The following is a 14,820-nucleotide window of genomic DNA, read 5'->3' as shown; positions in this document are numbered from 1 at the left end:
AGCAGCTCCCTGTAAATAAGTTGGTGGAAGAGAAGGGGGTGGGCAGAGTGAGGCCTCCATGGTGAGGGATCGAGTGGCACTGAGGCTGGGGGCACTACCCAGCCAGGGCAGTGAATGGAACCTGGGGCAGGTATGGAGAGTGGGATGGAGCCTCAGGCTGCTCACCCAGGGGATCAGCATCCTGGTGCTTACAGATAGCGGTAGGAGCACTTGAACTAGAGGTCATCAAATGAGCTCTAGTTCAAGCACTGCCACCACCATTTTTAAGTGCTGGAATGCTTTTAACTGGAGTGGAGCTGAGCGGGGTGAGAGTGGATGCAGGCTGTAGGCTCGGGGCTCTGCACTCTGCTGCCTTTGCCCCAGGGGTCCTGCATTGCTGTGTGTACCCTGTCTACCTGGCAGTGGGAGCACAACTTGCCTCCCCCACCACTGCTGGGGGATCAGGGGACATGTAGGCAACGTGGAGCCCCCAGGGCAAAGTCAGCAGAGCGGAGAGCCCCGAGACCACAGCGGGCAGCCCACATTCACCCCATGCACAAATCTGGGAGGGGGACATGCGCCCCCATGCTTTCCTTGGGGCTGCGCACATAGTGGTGAGGAGCCAACCCCTCCTCACCACTGGACAAGCCTCCCGCAGTTCCGTCTTGCTCCCTGCCCCGCTCCCTCCCTTACCAGGGGGGCCTCAGTCTGCCGCTCCCCCACACTCCTGACCCTCCACAGGCTTACCTGCAGGGTGCTGCTCTCCACACCGCCTGACTGCATTCCTGGCCATGTGCATGTGTGCCACTGCATGCTTGCATGTGGTGTCTGGGGGCCTCAGCCAGAAGGTGTGCTATCTTCATCAATGGCATGATTGGCTACACTGGCCAAAAAAACTAATAGCCGATAATGCTAATTTTCTGTTTGGTGCTGATCCAATATGGCACCGATACGTCGGTGCACCTCTGTGTCTTACAGTACCCTCCCTGGCAGCTCCAGGACTGTGGTGCACATTTCACCTGCTCCAGCCAGTCCAGAATTTGTGCTGTCTGTGGCTCCAACTCTGGCCGGCCTGGGATCTGCACTAACATGTCTGTAGAGTGGACTGCACCACACAGTACCCATTCCAGCTGCTCCAGGACCTGTGCTGCATGCAGCGTGGGTTCCAGCTCGGTTGGAGCAGGCGCCATATCCAGTATGCTGGAGGAAGGGAGAGGATGGGGTCTGTGAGCCTGATCTGGCCCCTGAACTGTCCCCATGCCACTCACCTAGCAAGTTGGGCCAGATGAGTTTTGATGCCCCTATTATGGAAGATTAAACATTGCTCTGCAGGGCAGTATTTGGTGGCAGAAGCCTTCTAAGAGTGTGAGAGCCTACTAGCAAAACTCAACATTTTAGTCTTGTCAGAACTTTTCTGGATTAAATCTTGCTCAGCTGTTTCTTTCATCACACCCAGTGTGCAGGGTAGGGTTTGGGTGCAAGGGAAGGAATTGGTGACACTCTAGACAAACCCAGTATTCACAGACCTGTATATGTGTGGTGTGGGCAGGGGGCTCATGAAAGGAGGAAGTGAGACAGATTGTGTTAGTTCTGATTTCCTGGAAGAAGTCTGTGATCTTTTTTGTTTCCTTCAAAATATAGCCAACTGATGTTTCCCGGATAAGTGTTCTCATGAAACACATCCTCTTAAGACAATTAACTTGTTCTAGGGCACTTAAGCTATGGGGAATTCTGAAGGAAGAGTGATCCTTTCTAATGTGGAGTAGTACTTAAGCAGCTGACCTTTTATGCCTGGAGCTAATCTTCCTAGTAACTGTGTAGCTGAATCTAGAAAATGTTGTTTACTGGTAGGGTTGAATATTGCTCTTCCGTGTTTGAATGTTTGACACATTCCTATTCTTGGTTCTGAAAGCTGGAGATACAGGCATTTTGGTTTGTTCTAGAGAGGAGCATTTCTTGGAGCTGTGTTCCCCTCCCGTTCTGGAAAGCTTTGAAAGTGTTCAAGTGGGCACTACCATTCCCACAGCATCGTCTATCTAGTGAAAGTATAGCAAGCCTGTGTCTTGCTTTGCCCTTGGTATTTGCCTCACCTTTCTTATGCTGTTTTGGGGCAGATTTTTTGTGTAAGTGGTATAGTTTACTTAAAAGCAAAGAGATGCCTGAGTACTGGTTTGGTCTAGGTCTAAAAGATTCTTGGATTGCCTCTTACCCTCCCCTGGTGACTGTCCGGCAGCAAATAAGCTCAGCATTGGTTGAAGCGTCTCTCATGAAGATGTGGCTATCTCATATACATTGTGTGACAGGGAGACTCTTCAGGCTGGTCAGTTTCAAGATTCTTGAATCTTTCTGGGCTTCATAAGAGATGTAGCTTCAGTGGCTCTGACAACTGGGTGTAGCTTCTGATGGGTCTGGATCCCCAAAGCATGGATCCAAATCTTAGATCCAGAACTTAAAAAATACAACTGCTGATTCCTGAAAGAAAGGGAGGAGGAGTTCCTCTTCACATAGATCTTTTAGCTTCTGAGGGGTATTGCGTTTATGCCATTATGGTAGTGCATGCCTTTATTTATATAGGATGTAGTTGTTACATTATTTATCAGGATGGAACCCTTAGCAGTTTCTAGCTCAGTTTTTCTACAGATGAAGGAACAAACTTCTTCATGAGGAATCACAGCAGCTGTTACGGATGTTCTGTCTGACCAGAACACATTTTACGTCTTAGCATGTTTCAGGACTTTGAGAGCCACCTTGTAGTCCAGGTCTCTTGGGGACACTTGGCTGTGACTTTTAAGAAAGATACCCTTGAATCAGTTAAGAATTTATGTAACAGATCCAGCACCTTGATCTCAGTGACCTCTAAGAGAACAAATCATACAAATCGGGTTTTTCCCAACGGAGTCTGAAAACTGACCCCATTCCTAGGGGTTTTTTTAGCTATTATACTTGCTCACACAATCCAAGTAATCTGGTATACTAGAATCCGTACCATGGGTAAAGAAATCCACAGAAATAGACCCTGTAGGAAAGGAGACACATTCTTCTGATACAGATAAAAACTTATCAAGCTCTGGCCAACTGACTTCCCCTAGTGCATTCACCATGTAAGTGTGTGACTGACTACTTTTGAGATCTAAAAGATCAGTGGGTTTTCAACCTTTTTTCATTTGAGGACCCTTAAAAAACATTTGAAATGGAGGTATGGACTCCTTTGGAAATTTGAAATGGAGGTGTGGACCCACTTGAATTTTAAGTGTGGGTATTCACATGCTTTTTATTGATTTTTATAGTCATCTTCTGTGAACCCCTTGGACATAGTCTGCGGACCCCCACAGGTCCATGGATCACAGGTTGAAAACCACTGTTAAAGATTAACTGTGTCGAGCCTCAAAAAGCCAGTTAGCTGTCAAGACCTCATAGAAGGTGTTTTGTGCTTCTGAGGCTACAGCACTAAGCTTTTCCTGAACATCTTGATTGTAGATGGCAGGAACCTCAGAAAAGATGAGACTTGGTCCAGGTCTTGCCTTCTGATGGCAACAATATTTTTAATCCTCAGGAAGATATGAGGCACTTCAGGAAGCTTATGAGGGGAGAGATCAAGCACCACTCAGATCACCACACCTCTTATATCACATACACGAAGCGGAAGCAACTTAACCCTTATTTCTTTCTTCAGAATAGCAGTATCAGCAAAGAGAACACCAGTGCCGAAGAGGAGTACTTGTAGGTAAAGCAGGGATAATAATACACTCATTGTCAAGCCAGATTTCTTAAATTTTGCCTTAGGTAGAAGTCCATATACTAATGACTGAGGAGCCGTACAGGTACTTCTCTCTGCTTTTTTGTAGATGCATGGCTGCTGTTACAGTTGGTTTAAGACCTAGATTAAAACACAAAGATTAAATATGATTTACAAATTAATTATAAAAGGTAAATACAATTGTAGCCAGTGTACCAACTTTTGTACTGTTCCTTCTCAGTCTGGTACTTTGCAAGGATTCCTTTTGTTCGAGGTGCAAGTCTCATTTATTGATGTGATTCTTGGGTAATAGATTGTATTCTCACTTCTTCCTTATTCCTCAGAAGAGAGGCTGATGTCCCATATTACTCAAATGCTGCAACAAGTTTCAAATGTTACCCTTCTAACAATAATACCTTTTCTAGTTTTTATGAATTGGTTTGCAGTTCTTGCTGAACAGGATGCTTATTTCTGAGTGACGGTTCTGTCCACATCATATGCTGCTATTTGATTTCAACAGCGTTGAGTGTTTTCTAAACGCCCCTCGGAGGTAGCAGCAACTGTGTGATGAAGCTATAATTTTTACTCCAATCTCAGCCCTTGGTGGTCTACAGTTACTCTTTCCAGTGTGCTGCCTGGGATGTTCTCAATATCAGTCTGCTGTTTGTCAGCTTGAGTTTCAAAGTCCAGCCTCACCTGTACCACTAGCTGATTGGTCCAAGATTGGACTCTGTATCACCCAGAATGCACCTTCTGTAGTAAAGATTTCACATGACGACTTTTCAAACTGCCACTCCTAGTCAAAGTCCTTGAAAGCCTATTGCAACTTGCTGAGTCAGTTTGCACTTCATTGTCACTATTTGCAACATTCATCTTAAATTGAACGAGTGGAGGTCCCTTCAGGGTGCTGACATTTCAGATATGTTGTGGAGTTTTGTTTCATCTTTCACTCAAGAGCTCTTGTAATAAAACACCCTTGTCCTGGTTATGTCACTTCACTTGGCAACATATGGCCCATGCAGCCACTGGCTTCAGCCTGTGGAGCCAAGGGTTTTTTGGTGGCATTCCAGCAGTAGAGGGGCTTCCCCTGTGCCTACACTAGGGCTGGATAGCAGGGAGCTGTGCCCATACCAGTCGTGTGTAGGTGCAGGGTATGGGACCTCGGAGGTACAGGAGGAGTGACAGCAGGAGAAAAGGCTGCAATGACAGCAGCTAGGTCAGAACAAGGTGTGTTCTATCTAGCCTGAAGCCCTGAAAAGTTGCCAACTGCTGATTTTTTTGAGATGGTCTTCAGATTGATGATTTGTGCATCTCCACTTGAAATGCCAATGAGACCCCTCTTAAAAACATACATCTACGCTTAAACATTGCTGCTAATGCTCTGATATTTCTGGGAGGCCATATAGAAGTGATATTTATATTTGCAGTTGAGCGTGACCTCCCCACCCCAGCACTCCAATACACATTTCTTTTGTGGGAGTGGCATTCTTTCTCGCCTTGCTTCCATCCTCTGGATCGAAACTGCTTCATGTTGAGCTATACCCAATGCCAGATGTTCCCTCCAGATTGAACAGGATTTTACTTGCTTTTCCCAGTTTTCTGCATTAATGTTGCATGACTTTATATCATTTTTGCATACATTATGCCAGTATCATAGAGGGCAACCCTGGTTTCTAGAACAGTCTCGAATCTTACTATACAAAATATTTTTGGGGATATGGTCTTTTCCCATTCTCTTGACATGACTGATCCATTGCAACCTTTTCTTCTTGACAGTGGTTTCTAAGTGCAAAAGTCCTGCACGCTAGTATCTCTGTTTGGTATTCTGTCTTCCCACTTTATTTTCAGAATATTACACAGACATCTCATCAAGAGAATGATCAGCTTCTATAATATGTGTTGTGTATGCAGTCCATGTTCCTGAACCATAAAGCAGGAATGACAGCACACAAGTCTTGTAGATTTGTATCTTTACCTTATCTGATAGATTGCTGCTGTTCCATTCACATTTCTTTAATAGCCTGAAATTCTTAGCTTCCAATTTTGTTAATCAATTCAGTCTGAAGTCAAGTTACCTGCTTCTGGCAGGGTGCTGGATGTTCCTGCCACTTTAAGAGGTCAGGCATTGAGTCACTGCAATTAGCCCTGATCCCCACCTGCCAGAGTCTACTGACCCAGAGGGCTGGCAGGTGTGGCTAGGATTGACCAAGGGAGTTGCCTGATTGGAGGAGGGCTGGGTTTAGATGGGATAAGCCCAGACCCTGAGAGCTGGGCTGGAAATAACATCTTGGGAGCTTGTGTAGAATCCTCACCAGCAGGAAAGCTGCTGCTTTTGAGTGCCAGTGAGGAGAATGACTTATGAAGGTTTGGGTAGGGACTAAGGTGATGGAAGAGGCTCCTGTGGACGCAGTGTGGGATCCAGAACCCTGAGAAGGGGTGATCTGATGGCCACAGGGGTGATCTGATGGCCACCTATAAGTTTATCAGGGGTGGCCACCAGGATCTGGGGGAACGTCTGTTCACCAGAGCGCCCCAAGGGATGACTAGGTCGAACGGTCAGAAGCTCCTGCAAGACCGTTTCAGGCTGGACTTAAGGAAGAATTTCTTTACTGACCAAGCCCCCAAGGTCTGGAACAGTCTGCCAGCGGAGGTGGTTCAAGCACCTACATTGAACACCTTCAAGAGTAAATTGGATGCTTATCTTGCTGGGATCTTATGACCCCAGCTGACTTCCTGCCCTTTGGGCAGGGGGCTGGACTCGAAGATCTCCCGAGGTCCCTTCCAGCCCTAATGTCTATGAAATCTATGAAAGGGAGCTGAGAGACTTTGGGCCTATTGAGGGGCAAGGAGAGCCCAGAGAGAAGGGCTGAGTGCTTGAGAGACCTGGTGGAGGGTCTGGGTGAACCCTGAGAGCAGGGCAGAGTACAGGGGCCTATTGAGGCGTCCAGCTGTGCCCAGAGAAGGGAGGGGCTGTGTAGGAATACCTATGGAGGGCCCCAGGCCTGCGAGAGCGAGAGAGAGTGATCTTTGGAGGGGCCCAAGAGGGTGGACCCACAGCAGTGAGGGGGGCTGACAGCTGGAGGACTGAACCTGGGAGTCTCAACTGGCTTGTGTTGGGGCCAGGGCCCAGGAGCAGTCAAAGGATGAAGTAGACCATAGCGGGGACTACCAGAGCCAGGGGAGTCTGGAGTTCTTTAGGAGCCAGCACCTAGGAGAGGCCAAAAGATCTTGTGTGGCCACAGCCGAGAGAGGAAGGGGTTAAGGGACGTGCAGCCTGGGATGAAAATGGCTGGTGGGTATGAGAGTGAGCTGGGGCCAGAGATGGAGGGCTCAGAGAAGAGATGGAGCCAGGGCTGGGGGCTTAGGGGTTAGCTGCCCAGGAGGGATGTTGGACATTTAAGGGGAGCCCAGAGAGGGATGAGAAAAATCAGATAGGCCTGAAGACCAGTCCTGGATAAAACCTGAAACCACATCCTACTGGGAATGCCATGCATGGGCCACTCCAGGGAAAGGCCTTCTGGCACCCCATTCTTGCCTTAGCTCCCACTGCCCTGTGGGTTACCCTGTGGAGGGGGAAGGCTAGGGGAGCACACCCCAACAGAATAGCACTTGGTGGGGTTCCAGCAGCCTAGTGAGGGGCCAGGGAAGAAGGGACCGTGTGGGTCAAGAGGTCCAGTGAGGGGCTTGGAGAGTAGAGTGCAGGACTGGACAGGTCCAAGGGCCTAGAGAGCAACTGGGAAAGTGAAGAACTAACAGGGTCCAGGACAAGGGACCAAGAAAGTAGCTGATAGACTAGAGAGGGGCTGGGAGAGAGACTAAGGGGTCTGGTAGCGCAGTGACTGGTTGTGCGAGACCGAGCAGTCTGAGAGCCCAGAGAAAGGCCAGAAGAAGGCAGAGGTGTCTGGCAACCTGAGCGAAGCCAAGAGAGAGACAGGGGAGTCTGGCAGCCCAGGATGGGGCTATGCAAAGAGACCAAGGGATCTGAGGCATGGAGTGGGGCTGATGGAAGTTAAGGGGTTGGGAAGGCCTAGTAATGGGCTACATCAGCAATTGGTAGAACATTTGTAAGGATGCCACCTTCGAGACATGGGGCATGGTGTAGGGAGTCACACCATTAAACCTTAAGGCTTGAGAAGCTATCCGAGGGCCCAGTTATGAAGTGAGGCCCAATGAGGAGCTTGGGTAGCAGTGAGGCCCAGCAAGGGGCCTGGGTGCAAACAGGCTGGTGGGGGTTCAGCAGAACTAGGCCATGCAAAGGCACTTGGGCAGCCTCCCTATTAGGGTGTGGCAGGTGAGACTGGAAGGGATCCTAGGGGTGGAGCATGGTTGTGGAGCCTCCAGGGGGCATCACGGCCCCCCTGGTACTCCGATCTGTGATGCTGCTGATAGTAGAACCCAAACAGCAAAACTGTCACTGACACCAAACGACTTATCCTCTAGAGTGATGTCAGGTGCTGGTACGTGATCAGTCTTCTTGAGACTAATTGCCATCCAAAAGCTCTTGCATGATTCAGAAAATCTGCCTAAGGGATTTTTACAGGGAAGATTCACTGTGGGCAGCTGAGGCCATGTTGTCCACAAATAGGAAATCTCTCAGACCTAGTTCTTTCACCTTGGCTTTTGCTCTAAACATTGCAAAGTTGAACAAGTTTCCATCAGGTTTGGGTTGAAGATAAATGCCATCATTGCAGCCCTTGAATGCATAAAGAAACAAGAATGAAAAGTACATGTTAAAAGCACAGGGCCCAAGACGCACCCCTGTTTTCCCCTGCCCTCCCGTTGTTGATGTCAGAGGCATTTGATCCTTGGTTTTCATACACCACAGTTGCCTTTATACTTGATGTAATGAGTGAATGATGTTCAAGTTTGCAGTTGCAACCCAGTTTCTTCAGAATAATGAGGCCCTATCCTTTGACTGTATCAAAGGTCTTTATCAGATCAGTGAAAGCTATGTACAGTGGTACTGTCCTAATAATGTTATAGCCAAAAGAAAAAATTAAAGTGGCAGACTAAGTTATTTTGGATTCTCTTTATTCATGAAACATTCAGATGTCTGTTAAGGTGCGTTAATCTCTGCATGACTCAATTTTTTTTATTCATTCTTTCTTCTGCTAAGTTGCTTCCTAGTTTTAAAGAGATTTTCATTTTTTCCTCGCTATTAGTGAACCTTTTTCTTTCTGGACTAGAATTGGGGTCCTTTAATGGACTCTGCTTTTGAACACTGTTGTGTTGTATGTTGTGTGTCTGCTTTCTTTAAAGTTTTTTTAAAAGGCTGTGCTTCTACTTGTAGGTTGGAGTTGTAGGCATTGAGTATGACATTCCAGAAAGAAATTGGACCACACCCAACTTTTTTACTTATATGTTGCTAACTTTTAAGTCAGTTTATCTGTAATTTCATGATTTTTGTTGAGACTAAGTTGTGTGTGCTTGATGTTTTTTGGCCACATTACTGTGTTGTCTCAGAACAGAGCCCTTCCTTTAAAAGCTCTCAGATCTTAGGTTTTGGCAGAAGGACTAAGGCATCAGTTATATGAATAGAAAACCTAAAAGTGAACTAGAGTAGCAGTTAGTGACCTTTCAGACTATAGGCTGGAATGACCCAGCTCAGATCAGAGGCAGGTGGGTGTTAGGAACTGGCGGCTGCTTGTTCTCATTACCACAGAATGGGGAAAGCTGCTGCCATCACTGAAATCCCACTGGATCCAGTGGCTCCATGGGCTGGGTTCAACCCATGGGTCTTAGGTTGCCAATCCCAAAACTAGAGCATCAATATAAGAGAAATTCCTAAAAATAAAAAAATCCCATCTTAGCTTTGTTTGCCAAGTACTTGCCCAAAATAGGAAGGTCTTACAGTACTACTGAAAGCTATCTGAGCTCTGCCCCTGGCTGACCTTAAAAGGGAGGGAGTTTAAGAGCTGAGAATTGAATACTGGGAATGACTTTCCACATATTTTGTGCTAAGCAGACTTGGTTCATGTCTGATCCTTGCAGGAGGTACTTGATTTATAGTACAAAGAATGAAGCTCTTGAAAATACTTGTTCTTAGACACTTGTCTACTGTCCACGTAGCTTCTTTACTGAAAGATTGTTTGGGAGAATGGTAGGATCCTACTGCAAAACCTCATTCAAAGAAAGTACAAGGTAACTAGAGGTGCACCAATATATTGGTCTGTATTGGATTGGCACTGTTGAAAGGAAAATTGACGTTATTGTCAATCGGGGTTTTTTGGCTGGTGAGGCTGATAATGTTACCAATAAATGCCACATGCATGCACACAACTGCAGTGTGCACATGGCCAGGAATGCAGCCCAGCAGCTTGGAGAGCAACATCTAGTCAGTAAGTCTATAGGGGGAAAGGGGCATGGGGGGGTGGCAATAGAGGCCCCCACAGAGAGGAAGGTGCTGCCCAGTTGGGGTGGGGCAGGGCACAGGAGAGCGCCACTGATGGCTCGTCAGGGTGCGGGGCATCTCCCCACTGTGCATGCATCCCTGGGGGAAGCATGCAGGGCGTGTACCCCCCCAGACTTGTAGGCCAGGCAAGGGAAAGCTGTGGGCTTAGGGCCAGGGGTTACACCAGCCTCTTCCTGGTGGGGGCCTGGACTGGGGCTGTGGGCAACAGTAGCACTGGGCAGGGTGCTATAGGGGAGTGGGGGGAGCCCCTGTGAATTTTAGGGTGGCTGTAACCTACCCTGTAGCCCCCTTCCCAGCACCACTGCTGCCTGCCCCGAGCACAGCTCTGGCCCAGCCTCCCCATTAGGAAGAGGTTGGCAGAGCCCCTGGACCTGAGCCTGCAGTGGACAGCTCGCCCTTGTTCCACGTACAAATCTGGGGGGCATGTGCCCCCCGTGCCTCTCTCATAAGAGCACACAGCAGCAGGAGCCACTCATGGCTCTGTCCTGCACACCTCTACCCCAGCTGAACAGTGCCTGCCTCTGCCCCAGCCTCATTCCCTGTCTCACCATGGGGGCCTTGATCGGATCCCACCCACACCCCTTTCCTGCCCCACAGACTTGCTGGCCAGAAGCTGTTCTCTGAGCTGCAAGGCTGTGTGCTGGCTATCAGACTGGTATTGGCTGATATGGTTGGTTAACAATCAGCCATTGGTATCAGCCAAAAAAATCTTTATTGGTGCAGCACTGAAGGTGACTAGTTCTTATGCTTCTTAAATGATGCATGGTTGGGAGGGAAGTTGCCCTTTCTTAACTGCCCCTTATCTGACGTTAGAACTTCCCATTCAACTTTCCAGACCTCCAGAAAAAACAGAGGGGCCAAGACTACATATTCTTAAGACAGAGAAAAGTAGAAGACATTTCTAGAAAAATTACTTTTTTGTTTATAGAAATAATATTAAAACTTACAAATCCAGCTTTTCCTGCTGCTGTAAACTTCAGAGAGAAAGTAGTAATTCATTGTATGAAGGGCAAGAAAGCCATATGTAGTAACTTGTGTTAATGGACACATGCATACAGTAAATGTATCTCGTGCACAGTGTTCAGTTGAGAATCGCAGATCTAAGGTCAGACATACCACTCCTCAGTCATCCAGGCAGTCTTGCCTCCTGACCTTAAAGCAAAAACAAAAAAACACCCATACTAGCTAATATAAAACATTCATATTGTCTGTCTTTAACCATAAATTCAAATCTCTCCCCTCTGCAGATACTGTGGTATTTAAGTTTTTTTTCTTGCAACAATATTGGGTAATTAGTACATTCTTTATAGACTTGCTGCTCTTCTGCATGTCAAGAAACTTCCTTTTAACTGATTGGTAGTAAAGACATGTTATGACTTCTAAGTATTTCAAGTAGACCAAGTGAAATGTCTTCCCCATGTGCTCAGATGCTATTTCTGGTCACAATCAGCTTGATATTCTTGCCTGCTATCGGTTCAAGACCCACTTTTTATTTTCCTGAAACACATTGGAAGGGAAGCTAGAGTTCAGGAAACATTCATGCAAATAAAACTTTGGGACTTAAGCGATAACACAAACCATTAGAAAGGAGTCCGCTCTCATAATTCACGTTTACCATTGGGATTCTGAACAGAGAAATTTGGAAAATTCAACCATTAGTTTCCACAGTAATGCTAATGCTGCTACATTTAATATTTTGCTTCTGTCATCAGAGACTGTAAAATGGTATCTTTGTACCTGTAAGGAGGTGGGGGTGGAGAGCTGGGGGGAAGGAAGGGATGTCTGCTTATTGCTGTTATCCTGCCAGCCCTGTGCCCAGAACTTTGACGATTGCCTCCTACTCTTCAATAATGAACTTGGTATCTTAGTTTACATAACAAATCTTATCCCATCCCAATTTGGTTGCTGGGTGAATTAAGGGGCTGATGTGAAGTAACTTGTTAAGGTCACTAACGTCCTAGTTTGTAGAGTTAGCGGCAATCCCATACTGTTTCTCCAAGGTGTAAAAAATAAATACATAAATAAAAATTTTTTAAAAAAGTCTCATTTCATCCTTGTAGTGTTGCATAAATGAGATTGTACTAAGTTGCAGGTGTTGGAGCATGGGGCTAACAGATAGTATTGTACTAGAATTCATTTCCCAGTTCCTTATGTTCCTGATGCTGGTGTTGTGTAGACGTGGGTGGGTCATTGGCTTGAGTTTCCAATGAGTAATACAGGGATAAGGATAACTTACCATGTGTTATGCTTTGCGGTCCTGTAGGTGCAAAGCGTTATTTAGTATCTCATGTCTGTATTGTTGTTGTATGCACAACAAAATGCATCCTAAACTGATGTGGAAAATCACTTCCCTCTTTATCACAGTAAACTAGACATGTGATACTTTTCTCTTGTGTTTAATGCCCTTGATGTGTGTGTGTTGCAGGACTTTGTCCCTCTGTATCAGGACTTTGAAAACTTCTACACGAGGAACCTCTATATGCGCATTCGAGACAGCTGGAACCGACCAATCTGTAGTGTGCCAGGGGCCAAGGTGGACATGATGGAGAGAGTTTCCCATGACTATAACTGGACATTCATGTAAGTCAAAACTGGAAAGATTCCCAACAACGTTGAGTGGAGAATGTGGAAGAGCAAATCAAGGGTTATGAGAACTGTCTTTTGTGTTTTAAAGTAATCCTCTGCATTTGAGAGGAAAAAGCCTGTTAAGTAAGATCATGATTTCTATGCCATAGCTCTACGTATGACTAATAAACAGCAAATACGTTAAATAGTTTTGTCTGGAAGGGGCCATATGATAGGAAGCCATCAGTAAAGGCTGGTATTTCGGTGCATGCTGAACTGTTCTGTGCAGGAAATGTTCTGTTTTGTCTCTCTTCTGATGACTGTTCCAAGATGGATTAGAACAATGAATCTCAACCAAAGTGCTGTAGCATTCTGGAGTGCCAAAATATTATTTTGTTTGTTATGGGTGCTGTTCAATATTAGCACAGCCAAGGGTTTAAGATTAAACAGATTTTGAATAGGAATCCATAGGGTCAAAAACATTCTGACTTGTGTGGTGTGTCAGTCTTTTTCAGCAGAATTGCTCTATTTTTCCATAGCCAAAAAGGAGTGAAAGTTAGGAAGTAACATTTTCAAAGCGGCCTTGAGTCTAATGAGCTTGAGGACCACTGGATTAAGAGTGCTTAAGAGTCTGATGGTCAAATGCACATCACACACATTTACCATATTACTGTTTTTAAGGCTGAGTTTAATAGGAGAGGTCTGGGTTAGGAATGCAGTTTGCAGATATATGGGATAGAAACCAGAAATGGAATAACAAGGTTTGAAACAAATCAATGACCTGAGGTTCCTTAAATGTTTTATACACAAAGGTGGTGTCAATTGCTCAGTAAAATGGCAGTTCCAGTACTGGGCTTTCAAGAGTGTAATATTCAGCAACTCTTCCCCACTCCACCCAAAAAAGCTTTTCCATAATCTCCTGTGTCACAGGCAGCAGTGTATCAGTGCCAAATGCATTTCCTTTTTGTACTTGGCGGATATCCTGCTTGAGGGAGTATCAAACTAACTGATGTAAAGAATTTGGTTCACAAATTAAAAGACTTTGAAACCAGAGGGGGGAGGCAAGAAAGGGTGGGGGGGAGGGGGAAGAGACGATTAACATTCTGAAAAGCCTTCAACTTTAAAATTTGAAACCCTATTTAAATAGACATCTACTGGAACCTCTTATCTTTGTGGCTGTGTACTTTTAAGCATCTAAGTCTAACAGGTTTAGTACCCGTGTCTTGAATCCAGGGCCACAGCAGTGGATCGTCAGCTGAATATTTCAGTTTTGAACTAGACCACTGACTGTTGGTCTTTGCTACTTCAGTACACCTCCTATAAGGCTGATTAATAGCTAGTGCATTCTTGTGTAGACATTGCTTTTGCAGTTGCCAGTGTGTTAACATGTGGTGGTATTAAAATACAGGTACACGGGGAGAGTGATAAAAGACGTTATTAACATGGGTTCCTACAACTACCTTGGATTTGCACAGAACGCTGGAATTTGCCAAGAAGCAGCAGCTAAAGTTCTGTCACGATATGGAGCTGGGGTGTGCAGCACTAGGCAGGAGATGGGTAAGTTTGGTGGAGTGGGTGTTTCTAAAGTGTATGTCAGTCTCTAATCTGATCTAGTCTCTAAAGTACTGCTGGGCTCCAGCTTTCCCACTCCAGGCTAAATATTAAGGAAATAATTAAGAGTGAAGATAATGGTCTCTCTGATGCTTAGTTTTATGTATGTTCTGAGGTCCTAGCTTTTCTGAAATCTGTTCCTGTAATGGATCTGACCAGAGAAGACAATCTAATTGAAAACCATCTGTCAGCACCAATTCATGGTATGTGTTCTTTACATTTTGGCCTCTTGCTGTTTTTTATATGCAGGAAACCTGGACAAGCATGAGGACCTGGAAAAATTAGTGGCCAGGTTCCTAGGGGTGGAATCTGCGATGGCATATGGGATGGGGTTTGCAACGAACTCTATGAACATTCCTGCTTTGGTTGGCAAGGTATGGCTTGTGTATATAGATGATGCTGGCATTTCTAGTAAGGAGTTCCTTCTGATGTATAATTTATAAGGACTCACATATTTTAGTAGTAGCTGTTGCAGATTTTCTTTGTAGAAACTACAGATTCTGGTATGCTGTACTCC

At 45.8% G+C, this 14,820-nt stretch overlaps 1 protein-coding gene across 2 annotated transcripts in view; it reads left to right on the top strand.

Moving 5' to 3' along the window:
• The window catches only part of SPTLC2 (serine palmitoyltransferase long chain base subunit 2), a 127,611-nt gene that overhangs the window by 18,908 nt on the left and 93,883 nt on the right, over nucleotides 1-14,820 (top strand). For both annotated transcript variants that reach the window (XM_090033793.1, XM_090033795.1), the window contains exons 3-5: nucleotides 12,553-12,707; nucleotides 14,101-14,249; nucleotides 14,553-14,677. In XM_090033793.1, the coding sequence (XP_089889919.1) occupies nucleotides 12,553-12,707; nucleotides 14,101-14,249; nucleotides 14,553-14,677 (429 nt within the window). The remainder of the gene's footprint in view (nucleotides 1-12,552; nucleotides 12,708-14,100; nucleotides 14,250-14,552; nucleotides 14,678-14,820) is intronic.

This window comes from Crocodylus siamensis, chromosome 2, assembly GCF_052110815.1.
Source record: "Crocodylus siamensis isolate JL-2025a chromosome 2, ASM5211081v1, whole genome shotgun sequence".
Taxonomy (NCBI): Eukaryota; Metazoa; Chordata; order Crocodylia; family Crocodylidae; genus Crocodylus; species Crocodylus siamensis.
The sequence above is the reverse complement of the archived record's forward strand: the minus strand, read 5'-3'. Positions and strand labels throughout refer to the sequence as shown.